At 28.9% G+C, this 24,715-nt stretch overlaps 7 protein-coding genes across 10 annotated transcripts; 2 read left to right on the plus strand and 5 right to left on the minus strand.

Moving 5' to 3' along the window:
* The first annotated feature begins 263 nt into the window (after positions 1-263).
* Positions 264-11,545, plus strand: LOC122499293 (WASH complex subunit 2). Of its 2 annotated transcripts, none has more exons than XM_043607570.1 (12): positions 264-448; positions 677-817; positions 938-1,126; positions 1,247-1,398; positions 1,503-1,869; positions 2,140-2,269; positions 2,398-2,607; positions 2,729-3,036; positions 3,370-3,626; positions 6,902-8,196; positions 9,089-9,204; positions 9,612-11,545. In XM_043607570.1, the coding sequence occupies exons 1-12, from the start codon at positions 434-436 to the stop codon at positions 10,899-10,901; spliced, it is 4,470 nt and encodes a 1,489-aa protein (XP_043463505.1). In that variant the 5' UTR covers positions 264-433; the 3' UTR covers positions 10,902-11,545. The 2 variants fall into 2 exon arrangements, with proteins under 2 accessions (XP_043463505.1, XP_043463506.1); XM_043607571.1 differs by lacking the exon at positions 264-448 and adding an exon at positions 462-593.
* On the minus strand, positions 4,887-6,780 carry LOC122499296. 2 transcript variants are annotated; one of them, XM_043607574.1, is made up of 3 exons: positions 6,376-6,780; positions 5,443-5,557; positions 4,887-5,228 (listed from the first exon to the last, which is right to left on the minus strand). In XM_043607574.1, exons 1-3 carry the CDS (start codon positions 6,437-6,439, stop codon positions 5,102-5,104), a joined length of 306 nt encoding a protein of 101 aa, XP_043463509.1. In that variant the 5' UTR covers positions 6,440-6,780; the 3' UTR covers positions 4,887-5,101. The 2 variants fall into 2 exon arrangements, with proteins under 2 accessions (XP_043463509.1, XP_043463510.1); XM_043607575.1 differs by lacking the exon at positions 6,376-6,780 and adding an exon at positions 5,755-5,973.
* Positions 11,546-13,423: 1,878 nt separating the features above from the next.
* On the minus strand, positions 13,424-19,792 carry LOC122499300 (acyl-coenzyme A thioesterase 13-like). The gene is made up of 4 exons (XM_043607580.1): positions 19,549-19,792; positions 19,134-19,318; positions 18,865-19,013; positions 13,424-13,655 (listed from the first exon to the last, which is right to left on the minus strand). The coding sequence occupies exons 1-4, from the start codon at positions 19,636-19,638 to the stop codon at positions 13,648-13,650; spliced, it is 432 nt and encodes a 143-aa protein (XP_043463515.1). The 5' UTR covers positions 19,639-19,792; the 3' UTR covers positions 13,424-13,647.
* On the plus strand, positions 13,464-18,728 carry LOC122499297 (peroxidasin). The gene is made up of 5 exons (XM_043607576.1): positions 13,464-13,657; positions 14,500-15,020; positions 15,174-15,960; positions 16,099-16,453; positions 16,536-18,728. Exons 1-5 carry the CDS (start codon positions 13,464-13,466, stop codon positions 18,582-18,584), a joined length of 3,906 nt encoding a protein of 1,301 aa, XP_043463511.1. The 3' UTR covers positions 18,585-18,728.
* LOC122499299 lies at positions 19,632-21,117 on the minus strand. Its single transcript, XM_043607579.1, has 4 exons — positions 20,983-21,117; positions 20,675-20,856; positions 20,045-20,554; positions 19,632-19,754 (listed from the first exon to the last, which is right to left on the minus strand). Exons 1-3 carry the CDS (start codon positions 21,055-21,057, stop codon positions 20,356-20,358), a joined length of 456 nt encoding a protein of 151 aa, XP_043463514.1. The 5' UTR covers positions 21,058-21,117; the 3' UTR covers positions 19,632-19,754; positions 20,045-20,355.
* A 303-nt stretch (positions 21,118-21,420) lies between these two features.
* LOC122499298 lies at positions 21,421-24,290 on the minus strand. Of its 2 annotated transcripts, XM_043607577.1 has the most exons (6): positions 23,978-24,290; positions 23,679-23,863; positions 23,059-23,565; positions 22,771-22,961; positions 21,637-21,818; positions 21,421-21,568 (listed from the first exon to the last, which is right to left on the minus strand). In XM_043607577.1, the coding sequence occupies exons 1-3, from the start codon at positions 24,068-24,070 to the stop codon at positions 23,352-23,354; spliced, it is 492 nt and encodes a 163-aa protein (XP_043463512.1). In that variant the 5' UTR covers positions 24,071-24,290; the 3' UTR covers positions 21,421-21,568; positions 21,637-21,818; positions 22,771-22,961; positions 23,059-23,351. The 2 variants fall into 2 exon arrangements, with proteins under 2 accessions (XP_043463512.1, XP_043463513.1); XM_043607578.1 differs by lacking the exons at positions 21,421-21,568; positions 21,637-21,818 and adding an exon at positions 22,477-22,587.
* Positions 22,437-23,145, minus strand: LOC122499213 (acyl-coenzyme A thioesterase 13-like). Its single transcript, XM_043607397.1, has 3 exons — positions 23,059-23,145; positions 22,771-22,961; positions 22,437-22,587 (listed from the first exon to the last, which is right to left on the minus strand). The coding sequence occupies exons 1-3, from the start codon at positions 23,143-23,145 to the stop codon at positions 22,437-22,439; spliced, it is 429 nt and encodes a 142-aa protein (XP_043463332.1).
* Positions 24,291-24,715: the final 425 nt, after the last annotated feature.

The raw sequence follows: 24,715 nt of genomic DNA on the forward strand, positions 1-24,715 counted from the left end.
AAGTTTTTATTATTCAATTTAGGCAAAATATTTCAAAATATCAATCTATGATTGATTGTTATAAATACGATTCTTAAATATCAAGAAAAGCTGAAAAGAAATTTTTCTTATAAAACGAAATATTCTTTTCAAGTATTGTAAATATTTGGAACATTTAAAAAAATCTTTTTAAAATGTTAAGTAAAATAAAATTAAATAATTAATTAAAATTGTTAAATTTAAGTTTTTAAAAACAGTGCCGCTCCTGGCAATCGAGAGTTGCGATTTAAAACCACACAAGTGTCGTGCTCCACCTGCAAAGTGGTTTTTTCCCGAGAGAGAAAATTAGTGGATTGTTCTAAATTTTTTTATTCTGAAAAAATATAATTTCTCGTTCTTTTTTTTGAATGACACGGAAGAAATCAACGGCAGGAACAGTGCTTGCCGTATAGTCATGGATGTTAATATGGTCAGTTTTTTGGTGACGGTTTTGAGATAAAAAAAAATTCCACGAACGATGTAAACAAAAATTGTTTTCTTTAATCTCTCTACCTTGTGTCAAAGTATAAACAGCACAAGAAATAATTTTTCTCTAGACTTTTATAAATTACCTGGTAAAATATTGATAAATATTGGTGAAATTAAAATTCAGATAACTCATGTTTATTTTTCTTTTTTTCATCATTAAAAAAAACAGGATGGTTCAGCTGGCTCCGATGGCACTGCTGAGAAATCATGGGATCATCCTTGGTGTACAGAAGAAATGCGAAATAGAAGAAGAGAATGGAGTCTTGCTGGTGATGCTGGACTTTTAAAACATCTCGAACGCTTTTCCGAGGTTATTATTTATTTTTTTGATTTGGTTATGGTTTAGAATTTAGATACTACTCGTAATTTATGATATGTATTTTAGTGTTATCTTTATCTTATTTTACTGATAGGAGTATTTTTTGTGCAGAATTTAACGACAAAAGCTAATGAGACAACAGAGGCCTTGGATTCATTGACGAATCGTTTAAATGAAACTGCAATATTTGTAGATAATCTTACGAACACATCATTAGCTTTGGCCAATACACAATTTATTGAAAGTCGAGTGCAAGAGGATGATGTCGAAATCGACAAAGTCACTGAACAAGTTGAAAAAGTAATACAAGTACACATGAAAATGTTTCAAGTTTTGCTTCTTTTGGTTTTATACTTTTCTTTGAGAAAATTGATAGTTGAATGGTATTTCATTTCAATAAGAAAAATTTTTTCCCTGCAGAATACAACCGAACGGGAATTAAATCCAGCGGATATTATTGCCATCGTAAACGAAAGTATAAAAGAAGGTTTACGAATAATAGATGAAAAATACGATAAAGTGGACGTTGTGGCCAGTGACAGTGAAGACGAAGCTGAAAATACATTACCGAGGTAGAAATAATTACTTTCTTTTTAAGTTGATGAGAATTTTCTTTTTCTTCAAACCTATTTAAATTTTTTTCGTTTTTTTAAATTCTAAATTGTTTACATTGCAGTGTAATTTTGCGGCCGAAAGATCCATATCAAGATCGTCCCTTACCGTATATTATTGGTTCGGATAAGTGGAAAACATCAGTCAAAATAGGTTTAGAGTCGAGTAGCAGTGAGTCGGAGCAGATGGAGGAGGAGGATGAGGAAGACTCGTCGAGCGAGGCGGAAACTAAGGGAATGGATTTGCTGAATGTAACTCATCGTCAGAAATCGTTACACTCTCAATTATCGTCTGCGTCAAGTGAATCGAATGATTATAATTTAGATAGTAACAGTACGAGAGGAACTAATAATGGAAGTCTCAGGGCTAAGAGTCAAGATACATTGAATATCGAGTCCGAACCTCTTACGCCAACTAGTGTTTTACCAAAGGTTACATTCTTTACATATTCTTTCGTTTTTATAATTCATTTTCTTCTCTAACGAAAATTATTCAAGATTTCTTTTTTTTTTCATTTTATTAATATTTTCATTACCCCTTTCATTTAATTAAGATTTCATTGACATTTTTTTTATTTAATTAAAATTTCATTATTTTTTAATTAAGATTTCATTACCTTCTTTCATTTAATCATCATCTTTCATCATCTTTTTTAATATTCTAACGCTAAAAAATGTAAATTATCTAATTTTCAAAATTAGAATCAAAATATCAATAATGGTCCACCGAGTTTTGCGGAGGAATTGGCTAAGCGATTGGGAAGTGTCCTTCCTATTCAAAAGACAGTTATCACACAGGAAGCTGATAATCCTTCTATAAATCGTGCAAAAGGTAAGGAAAAAAATTTGACTTTCATTTTATTTCACAAAGTGTTTGGAGAGAATTATTCCATTCGAAGAAGAATTTCTTTAAATTTTTGAAAAAGGAATTATTTCAAACTATTTTAAACCATTTTGCAGATGATCTATTTTCTCAAGAAGACGATGAAGAAGATATTTTCAGCAATAAATCTGAAAATTTGTTCAGTGAAGGAGGAAGAAGTGGAGGTGGTGGTGGTGGATTATTTGACGACGATATACCGCCAAAATGGAATAAAACTATTCCCAAACCCGTAAAAACGAATATGATTCCTCCAAGTGTTGATGTTCCACCGCCAATAAGTTCTACCTGTAATAATTTTATAATTATTATAAATACAAAAATACTTTCTTACAATAATTATTTATTCTACAATACATGAAGTAATTATTAAAAGAATTATATTTTAAAAAATACTTTTCATCTTTTCAGCAACGAAACCAAAATCTGCTTTTGATGATTTATTCGGAGATGCAGATTCCGATGATTCTGATGATATTTTTTCAACAAAAAGTTCGAAGAAAAATATTTTCTCGAATCCAAAAGATGCTGGGAATAAAAAGTTCATGAATAGCGATTTTATGGATAATATTGGAAGTATGACAACAAGCCTGTCGGAAACGGACGATAATGTTAAGGATCTCTTTGCTGACGAAGAAATAAACGAGGATGATCTTTTTAGTACATCGAAGCCACAGAGTCACGTCGATGCACCACCTGTTGACAACAGCATTCGAAAAGTAATTTTAAAATAATTTCTTCTTATTTTTTACTTTTATCTATTTTTATATCCTTTTTTATTTTCAAAAGTTTTGGCTCCTTCGATTCTTTAAGTTTGTTTTTAATTTATTGCATTCTTTTTATTCGTTTCTATATTTTTATCTAAATATTCATTACTGATATTTTTTTATTTATTTCATTTAGTATTTTTAATAAATAATTTTTATTTTTTTTCTTATTAAAAATAAATAATTTACTTAATTTATTTTTTTATTTCAGTAAATAATTTACTTTATTTTCTTTACTATTTTTCTGATTGACACAGTGGACTAATGGAATTGTTTACATTTTAGAAACCAGTTGGAGGAGTTTCAGTTCTTCACGGAATGGACTTCCGGTCGTCGAAATTATCAACGAAAATATTTCGTCAAAGCTCCTCGGATTCTTCGGGCAGTGAGAGTGCAAATCCCGACAGTGCTACCAGTAAAACGGGTATTGATATTCCAAAAAATCTATCACCGAATGAAAATCTTACGGATTCAAGTACTCAAAGCAGTAGAACTTCAATTCAACTTTCCACCACGAGTAGTGCATTTGGTTCCAGTTCAGGGTGAGACATTTTTTTAAATACAATTTTCTAATTAATTACAAAATGAAAAAATTTGATTACTTCAAATTCTTAACTTATAATCAAAGCACGATAATCAAATCAAATCATTCGGGTAGAAAATACTTTCAATTATTTATCAAATTTTGTAAATATCCCAATTATTGACTATTAGGGAATATTTAAATTCAGTATTAGAGAATATTTAAAAGAAAATAAGTATTTTGCTATGAGGGGACTCAGAAATCATATCTTAACTGGACCTCAAGGTTGAACATTAAATTGTACTGTACTAGGAGATACAAAAATAGAAAAGCTAAAAGTAAAAATAGTCAGAATGGCGATACAGTAAAATGAAGCAGAGGAAAAGAGCGGAAATAATTTGAGTAAAGAAATTGATTTAATAAAAGTAGTGATTAAAAATCGAGATAAAAATTCGTAGGATGGATTAGAAAAGAATGTTAAAATTTAAACGATAAAATTAAAAAATAGAAATTTTTTACTTGGATTTTTTTAAGTCATTTGTAATAATATAATTAATTGAATTTAAAGAAACTTGAATGAAGATAATTATTCAATTTTCATATTTGTAAGAAGAAAAATCTGTGATATTACATTTGCATCGTAAAGATGTTCTATGCATTAGTCACGTAATTTGCAAGGCAAGCATCTCTTGAACAATCTTTGCATGTGAGAATTTCTCAACCAGCGCGTAGTGTGATACATCTCTTAAAGTAAAAGTATATATAATTGCGTTCATTATGCACGTAACAAATGATATTTATTTTCAATATAGAGGTAAGAGTTATTTATTTTTAAATGCTTTCCCGATTTCTTCATTTGTTTCGCTAATTATTTTTTAATTTTGATTATTTTGTTACGCAGAAAGCACGCAATGTCATTTTTTTAAATAACATTTTGTTTGTTTCTTTGTTTAAGAGTAAACAGAATTATTCCTGCCGAATAAATTAACTAAATGTAAATAAGTTTGAACTAAAGTGTAAATTATCTGAAATTATGAATTTAAATTAATTTTTAATTCATTTTACGAAAATTGGAGTATAATTAAATAATTATTTATTAAATAGAATAATATTAACATGTATCATTTTATTTACAATATATTTACAATAACGTTGATACTTAAAATGTATAACGTTTTCTCATTTCTAAAATGTTTAGAATTTTTAGAATTATGTAGAATTTTAATATTTAAATAGGAACATTGTAAAATCTTTAATTAAATATTATGATAAAGTGCTATTGAAATATTTACAAATTGTTAAGACTAGAGTGTTATAAAGTAATAGACAATTTAATCAAAGTATAAAAATGATAAATTGGTGATAAATTATATTGATAAGTAGAGAGATATCAAAAATATGCTTACAATATAAAGAATCGTTTCGCATTGTTTATTTCTAATAATACTGAATATCGCTATTCTCTCGCTTATTTTTTGCTTTCTATTTTTTTTTTTACCAAAAACTCTTGTACTTTTCTTCGCAAATTTCTCCACCACAACAATGGGGAAATGATTGATTTGTTTCAAATCGCTTGTACCCTGTCACTTTGCTCTTGGGAAGACAGAAATACCTCGGACAGCTTTAACAGAAACGAAATGTAATTAAATTACTAATTCATAGAAATTATTTTTAAATTAATCTAAAGTAAGATTTTTTTAATATTATTTAAATTTAGAACGAAATATATTTTTGTAATAAAATATTTTTCTAGTAAATTTCTAAATTTAATTATTTCAACAAATTTTCGATTTAGAAAAATATTTTCTTAATTTTTTTAACAATTAGATACTTACGATGGTACTTTTTTGATATTTCCATCTGACATGCATGTTGCTTTTGAAAAGCAGTCAATGTTTATTTGTCCTGCTGTCATCTGTCGTCCTTTGTATTTGCAAATTTTTGCCGTTGCTTTAAAAAAAGTGATTTTTGAAATTAATAATTATTTAAAAATTATTAAATGATTAATTAATAATTTTTAAAAAAATATTTAATAATTAATTAAAAATTAAATAATTAAATAATTTAATTTATAAAAATATTTATAGGAAATAATTTGTACAAAAAATTAATATTTATACCAAAGTAAAAAATTATTTTTCACTTACAATAAGCCGAAGAGAATGTTACTAACACAAAAGAGAGAAGGAACCAAAAGACGGTTTTCATTATTAAAGAAAATGTTATAATTAATAATTAACAAAATTGAAATGTTAATGGGTCCAGTTAAAGTTTGATTTATTGATAACATCTTGAAGATTTTGCCTTTTTATATGAAATAAATACGTCAGAATTTTAGTGAAGACAAATATTTACGAATAGATAGACCCCCGTCAACAATAAATAGAATTAATTATGCAAAATTGATAAACAAAATTTTATTTATCATTTTGTAGTAATTTTTTTGATAATACATTTTAATAATACAAAATTAAATTCATTTTTCATTATAATTTATTTTTATTTATTCTTATAAATTAAAAAATTCATGCTTTAAAATTAGTGTTGTGTTTTTGTTAATAACTCAATTTTTTTTCTGTAGAAATATTAATTTTTGTTTTATTATTTTGTTTACTAAATTTTATTAAATTTCGTTTATTAAATAAAAATTACTTTGTAATATTAATAAACGCGTAATAATCAATAATTTTTATTTATTGAAAAATATATTTAAAAAATACAATATTTATTAATTATTATACCATATTCATAAATATTTCTTTTTTTACCTTGTAGAAAATTTTCTCTAAACTTAATTTTTGGAGAAAGTGGACGAAAAAGTTCTCCTTTCATTTTCTGTTTTTATTTTTGTTCGTGAAAGGAAGATGTTTTTTTTTTTGTTTATTTTATTTGCAAAAATGATAAGAGTTAGAAATCTTTGCCAAAAGAACTAGGTCTGCTATTTTAGCCAATGCGATACGAATTTCTGTGCGCCTTTCACCTGGAAAATTCATTCTAACTGCCTAGCAGTTAGTGAATACTCACTGTTGAAAGGAAAGTGCGCATAATGTCATTTTGTTAGACACTCCAAAGACAATTAATAAATTCCTTTGGGAAAAATAACGAAACATTCTTTTCTTCTAATTATCTCCAATGGATTTACAACCCTAATAATATTAATGGAGAATTTCGTTTATCAGGTTGTTCTCTCATTTTCAAAATTTTGATTCGCTAAACGGTTACAATTAAATCATTATAAATTTATTATAATATTAATATTATATTTTATATTAATTAGAATTTTTAATTTTTCAGAGTGGATTTTCAACCTCCGATGACTTCAACGAGATTGAAATCAGAAGAGCTTGATCGTGAAAGAGTTTCTAGTGATAATTTATTTACAACAGTGCAAGAAAATAAAATCCCATCGAATAATGATATATTCGATGAAGTCGATGACGATGTTTTCGGTCCACCGCCATTGCCCAAAGCGAATGAAAAATCATCCAAATCAAAAGTGATTTCTCTCTTCGATGATTCGGATTCTGATGATGAACTTTTTGCTAATTCAATATCGAAATATAATCAATCGGAAAAAGGTGTCGATTTGAAGAAATCAGAAAACAAAGAAAAACCAAAGACATCGAAAAAAATCAGTATTTTCGATGACGACGACGACGATAATGAAGACAATAGTGATGATATTTTTGCCGTTAAAAGTTCTCCAGATATTTTCTCCGTTGATAAAAAAATAGTGAATTTAGGTAATGAATCATCAACACGAAAAACTTCTGATCTATTTGGTGAGGCAAGGGAAAATGATTCATCGACAGTAGTGAAAAAAGCCTCTGAATTAAGTAAATCCATTTTTTGTGATAGTGACGAGGACGATGATTTATTTGGTTCAATTTTACCCAAAAAAGGAACTAAAGTCACAAATATATTCGATGATGATGATAATGATTCATTAAAATCTGCTGCATCGAATTCGGAAAAGAATTCAAATAAAGGAGAGAAGATAAATATTAATAAAGCCGGCAGTGATTTATCGAATATTTTTCAAGCAAGTAAAAGTGGTTTATTTGATGACGATATGGATGACGATGATGATCTTTTCGGGCATAAAGCTCCCAAGGATGTCGATAAAATAAAGTCTGAAGATAGTGCCATTAAGGATAAGCCTGAGTCAAAAGAATCCAATATTGATGAAAAAGTGTCAAATTCCGAGGTTAAAAAGTTGCCACCAATTATTCCGCAAAAACCCGATAATCTTAGAACGAGAACAAAAGAACCAGAGTCGAATAAAGTCGAAAATGTTGTTGACGGTGCTTGCATTTCGAAAAGTAATCCACCGAATAGTTTGAATATTCGGCCGATAGACGAAGAGGGGAAGGAGCAGCCACCACGTCGGGTGGCAGTTTCCGGAAAAATAAAAAATCTAATGGGAAGAATGGGCGATTTGAAAATTCTCTCGCCCACTGATACGCCACCTGTTTTGAGGAAAAATGAGGAGAAAACCAAAGATGACGATGATGAGTCTTTGGAATTTGACAGTGAAGATGGCGGAAGTTTGAGCATACCGAGTTCTGGAAAGGAAGCAAGCATTAGTGGTATGTTTACTGAATTTAAAAATTTAGTTTATTCTTTTTAAAAATTTCGCCTTCCAATTTTTTGAAGAATTGATACAATTCATGCAATGCAATAAGTAATTTTTCTTTACTTTTTAACTTTCTGTCTTAATTAAATGCTCAAAATCCTCGAGATTGGGAAAATTAAATTTTGGCAACATTTTAAAAATAGAAAATTATTATTATCGATACTTTCTAGATTTAAAACCTCTTGATTCGTTAATAAAATAAAATGAAAGTTATTTATCAGTAAAATCAAAATAATAATAATAATAATAATAATAAAAAGTTGTGAAATGAAAGTTTACGTTCGTAATGAAAAAAATATAAAATATTTAAATTTACTATTACAGAATCTTGTTTATTAATCTTGTCTAATTAAAAATCTTATCTCACTGACGTGTTAATTTTTTTTTGTTTAAAATTACTTGTCAATTTGTTATTAAACTATTATCAATAACATATACATTGTTTATGATTTATAGTCTTTCTTTAAAGTTTAAATTTAAAGTTTGAACAACAGTTTTGTTATTTTAATACAGAAAATTTACAAAGTATAATATTAATAGAAATATTATTTTTCCGCTTATTATTGTTTTTTCATCTTATTATTTGAATTTTAAACAAATTTTGCAATCTAGAGAATTCAATTGAGTGTTTTGTTGTTTTTTCTTATTTCCACTGTATTTCTTATTCATTTTTATTTTAAATATTACAATAAAAAATAGTTTCCTAAAATAATTACTTTTTCAAATTTGAAATTCAGAAAAGCTGATTAAGCAATTTTACCAATAGAAGTTAAAACAAAAATTTTAATTTCTTGTTAAACCAATTTTAAACTGTTCAGTAAAATTATTGTAATTATTTTCCACAGCTGATGATTTGACAAGAAAGAATTCTGATTCTATATTATCTAAAGAAATTAATACCGAAAAGGCGATAAGTTTCGATGAACCTGTACATGTTGAGACGTTGACCAACGCTTCGAAGGTAAATAATTTATTTTAATAACTATTGTATTCCGGTTATTTCAATTATTGTTAATTGTTTTTTTGTTTCCTATTTTAATAATTTTTCTTTTTAAATGTTTTGAATTTTAAAATTAATGTATTGAAAATTATTGAATTCTTGCGAAGACTTCTATCAACTTTTTTTTAAATAATTGAATTCTTTCAAAATAAAAAATTTTGAAAGAATATAAATAATTACTCAAATTGGGAAATTTATTTATTTGACAAATATAATCTTAACGTTAGCGTACATTCTACTTTCTCATCTTTTTTTATTTTTAATTATTTTATTTACTTCTTTTTATTTTATTTGTTTATTTATTTATTAATATTATATAGCACATCTGAATTATTCATATTTTAATCCCCCCCCCCCTTAATTTTCAGAGTCGTGCGAGAATTCAAGTGAAACGTCGCCCACAAAGCAGGCAGGCACGTCAAACAGCATTACGACAAAGTGGAATAGATTTCGATGCCATTGACTCAGCGCAAGATGTCGACGATGATATTAAATTAAAAGATCCCAATTCAATTGTCGACTCGAGTAACGAGAGACTATTGGCGCCATCAATTAAAAGTGATAAGTCGGATAAAAACACAGAATTAAATCTCTCATTGGCAATTGATGATAAATCGGAACGCACCTTTAGTAAAGAGAGTACTAATAAGAATACACTCCTCTCACCATCCACTGACGAGGAAGATTTATTCGATGTACCACCCGATTTACCCGAGGATCCATTTAAAGAGGATTCTCTATTCGGTAGAGCGCCAATTTTATCGCCAATTGACGATTTAGTCACAAGAGAAATAAAGTCTACGAAAATTGATACTGCCACTGTTATTACTGAGAATGTCATTAAAGAATCTATCAAAAAAGATATTGTCGAAAAAGAATCGAAAGCGGAAGAAAAACATGAGAGAATCGTCGAAACGAAAAGCAAGGAAGAATCAGATTCGAAAAACGATTCTTCTTCGGAGGAAGAGAATAAAAAACCACCACTTGATCCATTACGAAATAAAGATCTCGATCCATTGAAGGATCCAAGCCAACTATTTGCATTTGTCACAAAGACTCCATCACCTGAGAAGGGGAAAGCACTACTGTTTCATGAAGATGACAGTCTTTTTTCCAGCACCTCGAAAAAGAGTAATCCAATCGAAAAGTCAGGAAGTACAAGAAAAAAAGTTGATTTATTCCATGATGATGATGATGATGATGATGATGATGGTGACTTATTTTCCACTTCAGTTCAAAATAAAAATAATAAGAAATTGATCAAGGATACAAAAATGAGTTTATTTGATGATGAGGACAATGAAGAACATCTCTTTTCAGATGGAACACAAGCAACAATTCCCAAAGATATTGTCGATGATAGTAAAAAGAAATCTAATTTACACGATATTTTTGGCGATCAATCGAGTGGAGAGGAGGATATTTTTGCTTTTAAGAAACCCATATCAAAGAAATTGACTGGCGAAAGAAAATCATTGTTTGATGACGACAATGATGATACTGATGATGGTGACACAGATATCTTTGGAAAGACATCTTCATCATTATCAAGAAATAAAGAGAGTCATAGTGCTGCTAAAAAAGTTGTCACCAGGGATTTAAAGAAAACTGCTGAGCAGATTATCGAGGATCCCTTGAGTGCTCTTCAAGAAGATTAGTCATATTTAATTTTTTTAATATCCGCTACATTTCAATTTCACTTTTAAATTGCTTTTGAAATTGAAAATATTTTAAAGAACAAAAGAAAAATTAAAGAAGATAAAAAAAGAAAAATTGAAGAATGTTCTTTAAAATATTTTTATTTCAGAAATAATCTTTTTTTTACAAAAAATTGTCTTTTTTTCGTTTCGTCTTTTATCGTAGAGACAAGTATTGTGCAATATTCTTTTTTTTTATATTTTCATTTTAAAAAATCTAAATCAAATTTACTCAAAAGAAAATTGATTTACAACAGAGAGATTATTTTTTATTCTTTATTATTTTTCGAATGATTGTTTTTTATTGAAATTAATTGAAACGTCATTTTTTTTTCACCAGCAATGAACATAATTTATTGAATCGTTGAATGATTGTAATTAATTTTGCAATTTTATAATTTCTAAATTCGATTAGATATTATAGTAATTTCATTTAGTGTTTGACAAGAGGGAGACAAATACTATATTATAAATGAATTTATGAATTCATTCATGTAAATATAAAAAATTGTTCTGAATGGTAATGTTATTCGATGATATCAATTTATTATTGTCTATGTAAATATGGAATTAATTGAAAAAAATATATATTATGATAAAAATAATATTTATCGAATGAGAGTATTTAAAGAATATAAATGTTATTGTTTGTACGTTAAATTTGAAATTATTTTATTTCTATTTCGTTTCTTTTTTCTTCTTCTTCTTATTTCTTACAGTTTTTTTTATTTACTAATTTATTGAAATTAATAATTGTATTTTACATTTTTATTCTTTACTTACACTCATATTTTCCTTTTAGAAAATAGAATTTTAATTGAATTTTTCGAACATTTTTTTAAGTAGCTTTATGATGAGACATTTCCCAGGGTCAATGCCTTTCCCACGTTTTGATTTTGAACCAAGAGGACCACCGCCGGGAATGCCACCACGTGATTTTGGAGAAATGGAACATTTTCGGTAAGACGGAAAATTCAATTTAATTTTATTTAACTCATTTTAATTTAAAAATTTTAATTAAAACTAATTTCTGTTTCATAAGTATTAACAATTTTCCAAAGTGGAAAATTAGTAAAGAAAAATTTTATAAGATGGAAAATTATTATAATTCACTAAATTTATATACACGACTATAATTTCCATTTGCCCCAGTTTGGAAATTTAGCGTCTAATTCTGAATATTGAATCATCAGAGTTACTCACAGTGAACTTAAAATTATACAAACATAAACGTCAATCAAATCTTTGTAGAGCGTGTAAATTTTAATTCATCTTCATTAAAATGATTGCTTTCAATTTTTTTGCCTCTCAACAAAATAAAAATGGACTTGAAATTTATTTTTTCAGGCATTTGCTTTTAAACTCATCTGTCTATAATAAATTTGTTTTTTTTTTGGTTTTCTTAACTAGAAATATTTTCCAAAACATGTGTGATTGCTTTCTGCTTTGAGAAATAAATGTGATGCTTGTAAAAGCTCTGAAAATATTCACGGTCGTTCTCTTAAATCATGTTTTTTTTTCCAGAGACCAAATAAGGAGTTGTATGAAAATATTACGTAAGTTCGTGAGAAAGTATTTCAGCTAAGTGGAGGAAAAATTGTTTATTTTCAAAAAATTACTTTAGAAACTAAAGTTTCTAAAGTAATTTTTTAAAAATAAACAATTTTTCAATTTTTTCTGAATTTATTTTTTGTTATCATTTAGTTTAGAAATATTTTTTTTTTATTTTTGAATATTTGAGAAAATGTGTAATAAACAATTTATTGTTTCGATATTTATATTATTGACAGCAAATTGTATTTAAGTATTTAATTTTTCTTTTTTTGCTATTCGAGTAAAATTTAAAAGTTTAGAAACTATTTACTAATTATTTATTTATTTTAGATTCGATCAGAGCCGGGAATAATTTTACATCCCGACGATTATTTTTTTCCTTGGAAAAAAAGGAAATAAAATGTTTAATTGAAGAATAATCGACAAATATTGAGAGGATACTTCTGCAATCAAGGTTTCTTCGTCTCTTGAGAACAGCTTTTCTTCTCATCTCCCACATCTGCTCGCTTGGATCCCTCCTCTCCAAGAAGCAATATCTTTCACACAACGAGAAGCCTCTTATAAATTCTGGTATCACACATTCACATGTGTGTTTTAAATTCCTATATAAACTTAGCGCGCTATATAGAAGCCAAGAGCTGTTTCATCGAAAGGGAAGGTTCGAGTATTATTTTCGCTCAACAGGGAAACAACTTTGAAAGCCGCTCACAGTTGTGCTTTATCAGTCGACGTGCTCACATCTCAAAAATCTGTTTTCAGCATCGACCGGCGTTTCGAGAATAGTCACACAATTCGTCAATGTTTCCGTGAAATTTACCATCTTCAAAATTCCCAAGAATCGAAAAATAAAGGAGTGATGTTTCGTGAGCATTGCCAAGTCTGCCATTCGATTTGGTGAGCTTGCAATCATCAGACAGAAAAAGAAGAAATTGAAGTACGATAAATTTATTTTTAACAAAACGTTTCATAATGATGGAAAAATATTTTCTATTGATGATCATTTGCTGCGGAATTCCTGGATATTTCTGCCAAGAATTTCGACGATATCAGGAGGAATTGACAAAATTGTGTCCTAATAAGTGTAGCTGCCCGCAGACGACTGTGAGATGTACTCTTCAAAAATTGACAACTATTCCACGAGTTCCGGATAACACTACTGTCCTGTAAGCAAACAAAAATTATTCGTAATTTATTCAATTAAAATTAGTAATAACTTTTTAATTATTAATTTTTTCCATTTTTAATTTTTTTACTCGTGAATTTTTCAAATTATCAATTTTTTTAATTATGGCTTTTCGAATTATCAATTTTTTCAATTCTGGATTTTTTAAATTATTAATTTCGTTAATTATCGATTTTTGAATCAAGATTTCTTTAATTATGGATTTTTGAATTATAATTTCTTTAATAATGGATTTTTTATTTATGATTTCTTTAATTATGTATTTTTTAATTAATTTTAGAAACAAGAATTGACTTTTAATGAATCAGTAAATTATATGTTCAAATTTAAATGATAAACAATTAAAATCTCTTTGAAAATACGAATAAAAATTTAATTGACTATAAAGCTTCGATTCAATGTCTTAAACTAAAATTGAAATCAAATCTGTAGACATCAGCAAATTTTCTGTCAGCAATCAATTCGTTGAATTTCACCAACTGTGAGTCAAGATTTACAATTCTGAAACGTGCCTTAAACAAACTTTGAGATAAAGTGTAATTTTAAAACGTGCGAAATTATTCACATCCGGAGGGTAACTTTTTTATAAACAAACCTTGAATTTCTATTTCCGAAGAACCAGACAAAACATGAAAAAATTATTTTACAGATTGATTAAACTCACTATTAATGAATATTTTTCATTTTTTACTTTCATTGAAAAAAAATATTGTACAATTTTTTATTCGATTGAAAAAATGCATCGCTCTGTGCAATATTATTTTTTGTAATTATATTTAATAATTAATTCGTAATTCATAATTAATAAATTTAATTTTCCAGGGACCTGAGATTCAACGAAATAATGGACATACCAGCAGGAATTTTCGAAAATTCGCCAAATTTAAATACTCTTATATTGAATGACAATCAAATTAAATATTTACAAAAAGATGCATTCAAGGGGGGTTTGAATTTAAAAGTAATTTATTTATTCAAGAATCAAATTGAGAGAATTGAGCCTGGTGCATTTGATAATTTGGCAAAATTGGAGCATCTCTATCTTCATTACAATTACTTGACGGAGATAAGGAAAGGCACGTTTAACAATTTGCCAGCCTTGCAAAAAATTTCCCTTCAGAATAATGATATACGTCGAATAGAATTTGACGCGTTTCGCAATATTGGACCTGCAACACGATTACAAATGAACACTAAAGCTTTGGAATGCACCTGTAATTTAATGTGGTTAATTGAGCACATTAAAAAATTACCGCCAAATGAAATGAATGCTGCTTGCGATTCTCCTGATGATTTAAAAGGAAAACGTCTCGATTCAATCGCATTCGATGATTTACACTGTTGTGAGTATTTTTTTTGGAGGATATTAATTTTTATTTTTCTTTACCGGTTTTTAATTTTTCTTTACTGGTTTTTAATTTTTCTTTACTGATTTTTAAGATTTTTAGTTTCTTTGCCGATTTTTAATTTTTCCTAGTTTCTCAATTTTTTTCCAGCGAAACCGAAGATAATGGAAGAGCCGGAAGATAATACGGTGGACGCGGGGGAGACGATTAAATTTCATTGTCGAGTCTCAGGTGATCCGGTGCCGGACGTTAAGTGGATGCGCGACTCAGCGGAAGTGCCGATTGATGGCGAACATTACAAGATGATGGACGATAATACGCTGATGATTTTCGATGCGAATGAAAGTGACAATGGAGACTATGAATGCGTGGCGCACAATGATATGGGATTTATAAATTCAAGGAAGGCGAGAGCATTAATAGCAATTCCGGAATTTCTTCGTTTCATTGAGATTCCAATTTCGCAAACTGTGGAGGCGGGTGTTGATGTCACGTTCACTTGTAAGGTCGAGGGCGATTCGGTTATTGAATGGTGGAAGAATGGCAGATTAATTGCAGCTGGTGGTCGTTTTCAATTCGAGGACAATGGAGCCGTTTTGAAAATTCAAGCAGCTAAGCAGAGTGATTCGGCGCGCTATGTTTGTCGCGCAAAAGGTGGCGAGGGTCTCGCTGAGACGAGTGCTGATTTAAATGTCTTGAGGGAGGATTTTCGACCACCGGAAATGACCTATCAGCCACAGGACATGGAGGTCGAGAGTGGTGCTTCGATTGAAATTCCCTGTCGAGCACGTGGAAATCCAAAGCCAACGATACATTGGAAAAAGGATGGAATTGCTCTGGATACGAATAGAAATATTCCTCTCGATAGAAATCGTTTTCGATTGTCGAAAGGAGGAAGTCTTTATTTGTACAATATCTCCGCCCAGGATGCTGGAAGGTTTACTATTAACAAATTATTTCAAGTTTATTTTATTTATTTTGATGTTAGTCGTCTGAAAAATATTTTATTTATTTCATTAATTTTATTTATTTATTTACTTATTCGAAAATAAAAAATTAATTCTACTTTTTTTAGATACGAATGTTCGGCGATTAACGAACACGGGCGAGCCACCGGACAGGCGCTGCTTCAGATTCGAAAAGCGGAAGCTAGTGATGCAATTGTCTTGAGAGCCTTCCAGGAGGCGAGAAGTGAAATCGATCGAGCTATCAATAATACCCTGCAGTCTCTGTTTGGAGGGCAAAATACGCAACATCACAAGGATCTTTTCCGAATGTCGAGATTTCCATCGGCTGAAGGAAGAGCAGCGGCAAGACCTGCAGAACTATTCGAGAGAACTCTTCAAAATATTCGACGTCTAGTGAGAACTGGAACTTTCGCTAATGTCACTGATCAATTCATCTATGACGAAATTCTCACTCGCGAACAGGTATTCTCCTTTTAATTCAAATATACATAATTAATCATTAATAATGCAATTTGACTATTTTTTAACTTTTTTCAAATTTCAGATAATCGAAATCGAAAGACTTTCCGGATGTACGGCGCATCGTCGAAAGGACAATTGTAATAATTTATGTTTTCACAAACGTTATCGAACATTTGATGGAAGATGTAATAATTTTGAGAATCCGACTTGGGGATCGTCCTATACGGGTTTCAGAAGAATTTTAAAACCTATTTACGAGAATGGATTTTCGACTCCCGTTGGTTGGGATAAAAATCGATTGTACCATGGTCATAAGAAACCGGCTGCAAGATTAGTTTCAACGTCATTGATATCAACTCACAATATTACGTCTGATGATTCGATAACGCATATGGTGATGCAGTGGGGACAGTTTCTCGATCACGATCTTGATCACGCTCTACCGGCAGTGTCGAGTGAAACTTGGGACGGAATCGATTGTAAAAAATCCTGTGACAATGCGCCGCCGTGCTTCCCCATGGAAGTGCCACCGAACGATCCTCGAGTGACGAATCGAAGATGTATCGATTTTTTCAGAACCAGTGCTGTTTGCGGATCTGGTGAAACGAGTGTTCTTTGGGGAAAACTCACACCAAGGGAGCAATTGAATCAATTGACGAGTTATTTGGACGCGTCGCAAGTTTATGGCTACGATGACGATGTGGCTAGAGATCTTCGTGATTTGACCACAGATCGTGGATTATTGCGTGAAGGACCGAATTTTCCGAATAGAAAACCTTTGCTTCCTTACGCTTCCGGGCAGTTTGTGGACTGTAGACGTGATCCTTTGGAAAGTTCGATAAATTGCTTCCTGACCGGAGATTTTCGTGCCAATGAGCAAGTGGGACTTTTGGCGATGCACACCATTTGGATGAGGGAGCACAATCGAATTGCCCGAAGACTTTTCGAAATTAATCCACATTGGCGAGGCGAGAAACTTTACCAGGAGGCGAGAAAAATCGTCGGTGCCGAAATGCAACATATCACTTTTAATAATTGGATTCCTACAGTCCTTGGAGGATTTTTAGAAAGCTATCGTGGTTATAATTCAAAATTAGACGCGACGATATCGAATGTCTTCGCGACCGCTGCTCTTCGATTTGGTCATTCACTCATACAGCCACGTTTGGAAAGATTGGACGATAATTTCTCGTCGATTCCTCAAGGTCCATTGGATCTCAGGGATGCTTTCTTTTCCCCATGGCGATTAGTCGAGGAAGGTGGTGTTGATCCCCTAATCCGAGGAATGTTTGCAACCGCAGCCAAACTCAAATTACCGGAACAAAATCTCAATATTGAATTAACGGAACAATTGTTTAGAGTCGCTCACGCCGTGGCACTTGATCTTGCCGCAATGAATATTCAACGTTCTCGTGATCACGCGATTCCCGGTTATCTAGAATGGAGAAAGTACTGCAACATGTCGAATGTCTCTACATTCGAGGATTTGAAAAATGAAATTAGCAGTGAACGCGTACGGGAAAAATTACAGGAACTTTATGGTCATCCGGGAAATATTGACGTTTGGGTGGGAGGAATATTGGAGGATCAATTACCGAATGCTAAAGTTGGACCACTGTTTAAGTGTCTTTTGACCGAGCAATTTCAACGAATGAGAGATGCCGATAGATTTTGGTACGAGAGTCCATCGACGTTCAAGAGCGAACAACTTGAACAGATAAAATCGACAAATTTTGCAAGAATATTGTGTGATAATGGCGATAATATCACGAGAATTCAAAGAGATATTTTCCATTTACCGAGTAGTGCGAATCCAATTATTTCTTGCGAGGAAATACCAGATATTGATTTGAGATTGTGGAACGAATGCTGTGAAGATTGTCAAGATCAACCGAATGATATTTCTAGATTTAGAAGAAGTGCGGCGATAAAATATTCCAAGAGTGAAAATTTAATGTCTAAATTTAATTTCCAGTCGGAGTTGAATCGAGAGGAGAAGATGGAATTTATTCATCATCTACTGATGGAAACTGATGAGAAAAATGAATTGTTGAAAAAATTGACTAATGATGTTACGGAAAATATGAGTGAAATGAAATCTTTACTTCAGGAACTGGAGAGAGAGAAATAATTTTCTGTTGATCTTGAACTTGAAATTAGGTATAAAGTTATTTACTTAGGTATAAAAATTCGATTCGATTTAAACCATTGCTTTGAAATTGTACCAGACGCATTTTATCTGTTATTGTGTTAAATATATTTTCTACTTTAATAACTCTCATTATTTTCACTACTGAAAAAAGTTCAATTTCTTCCTTCTAAAGAAAGTATTTTTATTTCTTTTCTTGTTTCAGATAATAAAAAATAGATTAGAATCAACGAAAGTAATTTTAATAGAAAAATTTAAGAACCTATAAATTTGGTGTGTTGTCCTCGAGCGACGATAGCACCTCCTTCTTTCATTTTGAGTTCGGCCTCAAGATAAGCAAGAGTTTTTCCAGCCCTTACAGTCTTGGCGTCTATTATTAAATTATCTCCGGGAAAAGCTGCTTTCATAAACCTTTATGAACAATAAGGGTAAATTTGTATTTTTTTTTAAATTGCCCTCTTCTTCTATTCAGTAAAATTGATTTAATTAATAATTAATTAATTTTACTTTACAAGATATTAATTTACTTACGTGACGTGTAAATTGACTGAGACACCAGGAGTTCCAGTTCCATGTGATACTAAAGCGTAAGTAGTGATACAATCTATTAAAGTTGAAGTAAATCCCCCATGAAGAGATCCGCCTAAATTAGTATGCTCCTCGTCGACTGTAAATTCTGCTCTACAGTTTCCACTCTCGGCAGATATTAACTTTACCTAAAATAATTCAAATAAATTTACAATCTTCATAATTTAATTAAAATATTATAGTAAGAAATAACTGTTAATTCAAATATTCCAGATTTTTAAGTAAAAAATACAACTATTTGGAAATAAATGCGTAAATTGCGTAAGGGTAAAAAAAATTTCATTACATAATCATGTTAGTAAAAACTATTATTGTTTAACTATTATTATTATTTCCAAAAGAAAAAAGTGATACTCACGTTTTTTAAACATCTTCCAAAAGTGGTTGAATTTTTTGTATTTTCAAAAAATAATTTAGCTAATTCGTTAACAACTCTAGAAGCGCCCATTTTTATGGATAATTTTCAATCGAGTATTAAATGAAACTACTACTTCACAGTCTTAACTTACAATCTACGATCTTTCATTACTCGTGTGTTGAAGTTTTTTTGAAATTATAATTATACTATAAAATACGTATTGAATTTTAAATTAAAATGTAAATAGTAAATGAGTTTCGTAATTTTTAATTCATTCACTAAAGAATAACTATTATTTGGTAAATTTACATTTAGAATGAGTATTATGCAAATATTATAAATAGATGTTTCATAATGACAACAATTTTCAGGAAAACAAAAATTTTAAAGAAATATAATTTTCAAGTTCAATTTTTCAGTTCTCTGATTATTGTCATTATTCGTGAATTAGATTTTTGACATTAAATCAACTAGACTGATTAAAATTATAATTTACAAATTTAATGTGCAATTTATATATTTATATCATTTATATAAATAATAAATAGTGAGAAATGAGAATCTTTGACAGTTGTAGTTTTTTAGGTTATATTTCAATGTTTACGTAATTCGACATTGATTATGTCACGTGATTATTAAAAGCAGACGACAAAAACATTTTTAAATTTGAAACTAATTGAAACAAGTTACGTTATTTGAAATACTACAAACGAGCAATTTTTTGCTAAATATATTATTTAGAAACTTTTTTTAAAAGTTAAAAGAAATTAAAAGGTTTAGATCTTTTCTTTGAAGGAAGTCTTTTCTTCAATCACCCAAACACCATTCTGGGTACCGTTTACTTTCAGAATGTAATAATTTTGTGTATTGAGCTAGTGCGACTGGAAAATTTTTATTCTTTTCAATAACGTTTAATTCGGACGTAATGTGAGCGTATCTGTTATGAATACTTCGAAGACGGGCGAATAATATTAATTCTCTTCCAAGAGGAACTGGTTCCAAATATCTAAGATAAAAATTTCCCTTTGTATTGAAATCAAATTTTCGAAAATATTTCCCACTTTTCTTTTCTTTTTTTAATTTCAATAAATTTTTGTGTTTATTCTCTTGTTCGGATTTTACTTACTCGATATCCAATTTAATTGGAAGACCAGGCTCTTGAATGATGGATTTTAATACTGCTGTTCCCGAATGATCAAGTAAATAGGCAATCAGTCCATAATTAAAGTATGATTTATCATTTAAATGTTTTTCCTCCACTTTAATTCTCGCTCGATAAATTCCTTCACCAACAAAGTCTACTTTTAGCTGAAATAAACAATGTATTGTGAATTAATTTTTTAGCTTTCAATTTGCAGTTTTTAGAATTTAAAAGAATTTTATCTTTTATCATTACTATTATTGTTTTCCTTTTTTACTGAAATATAAACTCACGCTCTTTAAACAAGAAACTAAATTTCTCGTATTTTGAATACACTTTTGGGGAATTTTACCAAATTGCAAAGTCATTGTTAATTTTACGTTTAATATTAATTTTCCAACATGAATAAATTTTAACTCGAATGGAATTTTGTCATAATAGTTCGAAATATGTTTACATTTTTTTAAAATTGGTTATATTTGTCATTTTTAATGCACACTATCCGTCATAGGTGCGCTATTCATTTTTTTGTGTTTTCTTTTTTTTAAACCTTTAAATATTTGAAATAAAAAAATAAATCTAGAGAAATTTTTAGAAAAAAAAATCGTAATTTCTTTATTGAGAAACGAATCGATATAGTTTAAAAAATGTATCTTACGTTGTTAGTAAATTTATCAATACTCTGGTTCCTCTTTTGGTTCTTGTATTGGTACCAAAAAGCGAGCATCTCTCATATTTATAGTTGATTGACCAGAAGCGACAAGTTCACCATCTTTATCTGTAATTTCAGCCTCCATTTGAGCAATATAGTCTGATATAATTCCTACTGTTCTCGCTTCTATTGTCAGTAGTTGTCCAGGAAACGATGGTTTAAAACACCTTGAAAAATTGTACGATTATTAATTATTTCATTATTTTATAATTCATTATTTATTAAAATTACTCACTGGACACTTAAATTTTTTGTACTTCCAAAATATTGTTTATTCATGATTAAGGCGTGATTCGATATAGCTGTTATTAAAAACGAAAGAAATCCAAAATCAAGTTTCTTGTCAATATCCGTGTGTTCCGTACAAACTGTAAATTCTGCTCTTATACTTTCTGGCTCAGAAGGAATTAATTTTATCTGAAATTCAAAATATTAAATATCAAAATTTGTAAATATGCAAGTTTTTCTTTGATAATTTGTTGAATAAAAATAAATTTTGGTTAAATAAAACCGAATAATAATAGACAATGTAAAAAATGAAAACTGAGAAATGTACTCAACACGGGAAAATTTATACTCACTTTTTTTAAATGTCTTCCAAATGCTCGCGAATTTTTTTCATTATCAAACAAAAATTGTAGATATTTAGGAAGTTGAAGTGACATTATTGAAAATTTTAGTTATTTATTAAAATAATTTCACTTGAAAATTTTTACTTGAATTTAGTAGAAAAATAAATAAAAATGTCAAGAAATCATGTCAAATTTATTTAATTTTATTACTAGTTTATTTAATTTAATTTCAAAATTAAAATTAAGTTTTGTTTACAAAATACATTTTTTAATGACACATTAATTTGTCATCAGTTGCGTTATTCATTTTTTCTTCTTTACAGAAGCAACTAATTTATTTTCAAATGACTATCAGAGTTAATATTTAAATAAAAATATTTAATTCTCTTTTTCAGTGAAAGATTTTTTTTTTTATTAAATTAGAAATTCCAAAAACAATGAACAAGATAATTTTTAATTTTTATCAATAACCAGCTTTTCCAGTAGTTGCAATAATTCCATGTAATTCATCTTGTAATCTGAGTTCAGTGTGAAAATTTTGAAGTAATGATCCAGTTCTTAGATTTTTTGCTTCTATTAAAAGTTCGTCTCCTGGTAAAGCACTTCGCAAATATCTTTACAATTGATAAATTTTATTTTAATTCTTTTTATTAATATTATTTTTATTGTTAGGTACTACTTTTTTTCTCTTCTTTAAATTTTAACAAAAATATTTCTAATTGAAAGATTTTGAAACGAAAAATGTTTTTCACCAGTTTGTATTTTTTATTGAATGAAAATAAAAAAAAATTACTTACTGAATATTTAAAAAGAGAGGTTCGTCTTTTGCTGGATGAGAAACATTACTTGTTATTTTAGAGCAATGAGTAATGGAGTTCATTAAAAAAGCAATAAATCCAGGATGTAGGACTCCGCCTGCATTTGTCTCTTCTTCAGTGACTGTATAATGAGCAAGACAATTTCCATTTTGAGCTTCAATTACAGATACCTGAAATTAATTATTAAAAAGACAAAGAATTTTGTCGAAAAACTATATGAATTTATAAAAATGAAATGAATTTTGATTTTAATTTTGAAGTACTCACTTTGTTTAGAAGTCTAGCAAAAGTTTTTGTTCTTCTTGCCCTATCAAAGAATTCAAAAACGGAATAATGAACCGGATGATTAGCCATTGATTTATAAATTTATTGATCCGAAAATGAAGAATATTTAATTGTAAATTAGTTTTATATGTAAAGAATTCAAGACCATTAATTTAGAAATTTAAAAAATATTTTTAAAACGTTTATTTTTTCGTTTAATAAAAAGCGATGAATAAATTTTTGTCATTTTTGGTTATAATTTGCTAGTTTTCAATTTTTTCTTGTCAATTGTTTTTTTAAAAATTGGATTGAACAATTCGAATTGTTCTTTTCCTTTTTTTATCTTCCGGTGCCGGGATATTTTTTAGGTATTTAATACTTTGTCCAAGGGCAATCAAACGACCTTCATTAGTCCACAATTGAGATTCCACGTGACCAACAGGATCATTTACTTTCAAAACATGAGAGTCTATTATGAGATTGCTATCAAGATCAACTGGACTCAAAAATCTGTAATAATCATATTTTTCAATTTTTTCTGTTATTTCAAAAAAAAACTTTTTCTTAATACATTATTTAGATTTAAATTATTTATTATTAAATTAATTCTATTTAATACTTACTGAATATTTGTATTTATTGTATTTCCGCAAATTTTATTATTGTAAGACATTAAAGCAAAAGTTGTCATACGTTCAATTAAATTAGCAATAATACGAGAATTAAGAATTCCATCTTCGTTTAAATGTCTCTCTGAAAGTGTTAATTCTGCCGAACAATAACCATTATTGGCAGTCTTAAAATGCACCTGAAAAATTTTTAGATAGTTATTAAAATTATAGTTCTTTATTTCTAAACTACTAACAATATAAAAGTAGAAAGTATAATATATTTATATTTAAAAATAAAAAATAGTCCTTACGTCTCTTAAGAGTTTTTCACAATTCTTTGAACTTTGTGCAGTTTTAAAAACATCTCTCATAAAATGACTAATATCACGAACTCGAGATCCCATAGTTATCAATTTATTTATTATAACTTTATATTGAATAGATAAATTTTTATTGTTTACAAACTTGGCAAATTTTACGTTGTATTTTCCTTTTCAATCATCAATTTATAAAAAATTCGTTATTTTTTTCTTTTGTTTCCAGCTATTTATAAACTAGTTTAGTAAAAAATGCATGCAAACGGTAATTCTACTAATTTAAATATAAATCAAAGACAATTTGTTTAAAAATAACGTCAACTGTACTTTAGAATTTTAAAAAACCTTTTTTATTTTTAGGTTAAGTTTAAAAAATTATTTGTTTTTGTTTAGTTTGTTTTGATTGGATAACCATTACGACAAATGGGAGCACTTGATGTGGGTCACGTGACTAACGTAAACAGCATGCGCAGTAAGCGAGTAGAGCTTTTTAAATTACAACGTATTTTTCTGTGTGTCGATTAAAATGCTGTTATTTTTAGTTATAATTTGCTTCAATTGAATGGCACGTGTTAAAGTATTCATTGCACATAATATTTAAATATCAGTAAGATATACAAAGTACGTTTCGATGATGACTTGAATGTAATAAGTGTATCTATACTTCTGATAGCGAATCAAGGTAAGGTTAGAGCACGTGCTCAAAATATTTTCTCATTTAATTTGCAATAA

This window comes from Leptopilina heterotoma, unplaced genomic scaffold (assembly GCF_015476425.1).
Source record: "Leptopilina heterotoma isolate Lh14 unplaced genomic scaffold, ASM1547642v1 Lhet_166, whole genome shotgun sequence".
In the NCBI taxonomy this organism is placed as follows: domain Eukaryota; kingdom Metazoa; phylum Arthropoda; class Insecta; order Hymenoptera; family Figitidae; genus Leptopilina; species Leptopilina heterotoma.

Bases quoted from the DNA above. Each gene is read 5' to 3' on its own strand.
- LOC122499293 (XM_043607570.1), top strand. The intron at 3,037-3,369 runs GTAATTTTAAAA...TTTACATTTTAG, and splicing joins TTGACAACAGCATTCGAAAA to AAACCAGTTGGAGGAGTTTC. The intron at 8,197-9,088 runs GTATGTTTACTG...TATTTTCCACAG, and splicing joins AAAGGAAGCAAGCATTAGTG to CTGATGATTTGACAAGAAAG.
- LOC122499296 (XM_043607574.1), bottom strand. From the start codon at position 6,439: ATGAAAGGAGAACTTTTTCGTCCACTTTCTCCAAAAATTAAGTTTAGA. The intron at 5,558-6,375 runs GTAAAAAAAGAA...CTTTTTTTAAAG, and splicing joins TAGAGAAAATTTTCTACAAG to CAACGGCAAAAATTTGCAAA. The intron at 5,229-5,442 runs GTAAGTATCTAA...TTTCTGTTAAAG, and splicing joins AATATCAAAAAAGTACCATC to CTGTCCGAGGTATTTCTGTC.
- LOC122499297 (XM_043607576.1), top strand. From the start codon at position 13,464: ATGATGGAAAAATATTTTCTATTGATGATCATTTGCTGCGGAATTCCT. The intron at 13,658-14,499 runs GTAAGCAAACAA...TTAATTTTCCAG, and splicing joins CCGGATAACACTACTGTCCT to GGACCTGAGATTCAACGAAA. The intron at 15,021-15,173 runs GTGAGTATTTTT...ATTTTTTTCCAG, and splicing joins ATTCGATGATTTACACTGTT to CGAAACCGAAGATAATGGAA.
- LOC122499300 (XM_043607580.1), bottom strand. From the start codon at position 19,638: ATGGGCGCTTCTAGAGTTGTTAACGAATTAGCTAAATTATTTTTTGAA. The intron at 19,319-19,548 runs GTGAGTATCACT...GAATTATTTTAG, and splicing joins TTGGAAGATGTTTAAAAAAC to GTAAAGTTAATATCTGCCGA. The intron at 19,014-19,133 runs GTAAGTAAATTA...TTGTTCATAAAG, and splicing joins TCAGTCAATTTACACGTCAC to GTTTATGAAAGCAGCTTTTC.
- LOC122499299 (XM_043607579.1), bottom strand. From the start codon at position 21,057: ATGACTTTGCAATTTGGTAAAATTCCCCAAAAGTGTATTCAAAATACG. The intron at 20,857-20,982 runs GTGAGTTTATAT...TGTTTATTTCAG, and splicing joins TAGTTTCTTGTTTAAAGAGC to CTAAAAGTAGACTTTGTTGG. The intron at 20,555-20,674 runs GTAAGTAAAATC...TTTTTATCTTAG, and splicing joins CCAATTAAATTGGATATCGA to ATATTTGGAACCAGTTCCTC.
- LOC122499213 (XM_043607397.1), bottom strand. From the start codon at position 23,145: ATGGCTAATCATCCGGTTCATTATTCCGTTTTTGAATTCTTTGATAGG. The intron at 22,962-23,058 runs GTGAGTACTTCA...AATTAATTTCAG, and splicing joins TTGCTAGACTTCTAAACAAA to GTATCTGTAATTGAAGCTCA. The intron at 22,588-22,770 runs GTAAGTAATTTT...TCAATTGTAAAG, and splicing joins CCTCTCTTTTTAAATATTCA to ATATTTGCGAAGTGCTTTAC.
- LOC122499298 (XM_043607577.1), bottom strand. From the start codon at position 24,070: ATGGGATCTCGAGTTCGTGATATTAGTCATTTTATGAGAGATGTTTTT. The intron at 23,864-23,977 runs GTAAGGACTATT...AAAATTTTTCAG, and splicing joins GTGAAAAACTCTTAAGAGAC to GTGCATTTTAAGACTGCCAA. The intron at 23,566-23,678 runs GTAAGTATTAAA...TGATTATTACAG, and splicing joins ACAATAAATACAAATATTCA to ATTTTTGAGTCCAGTTGATC.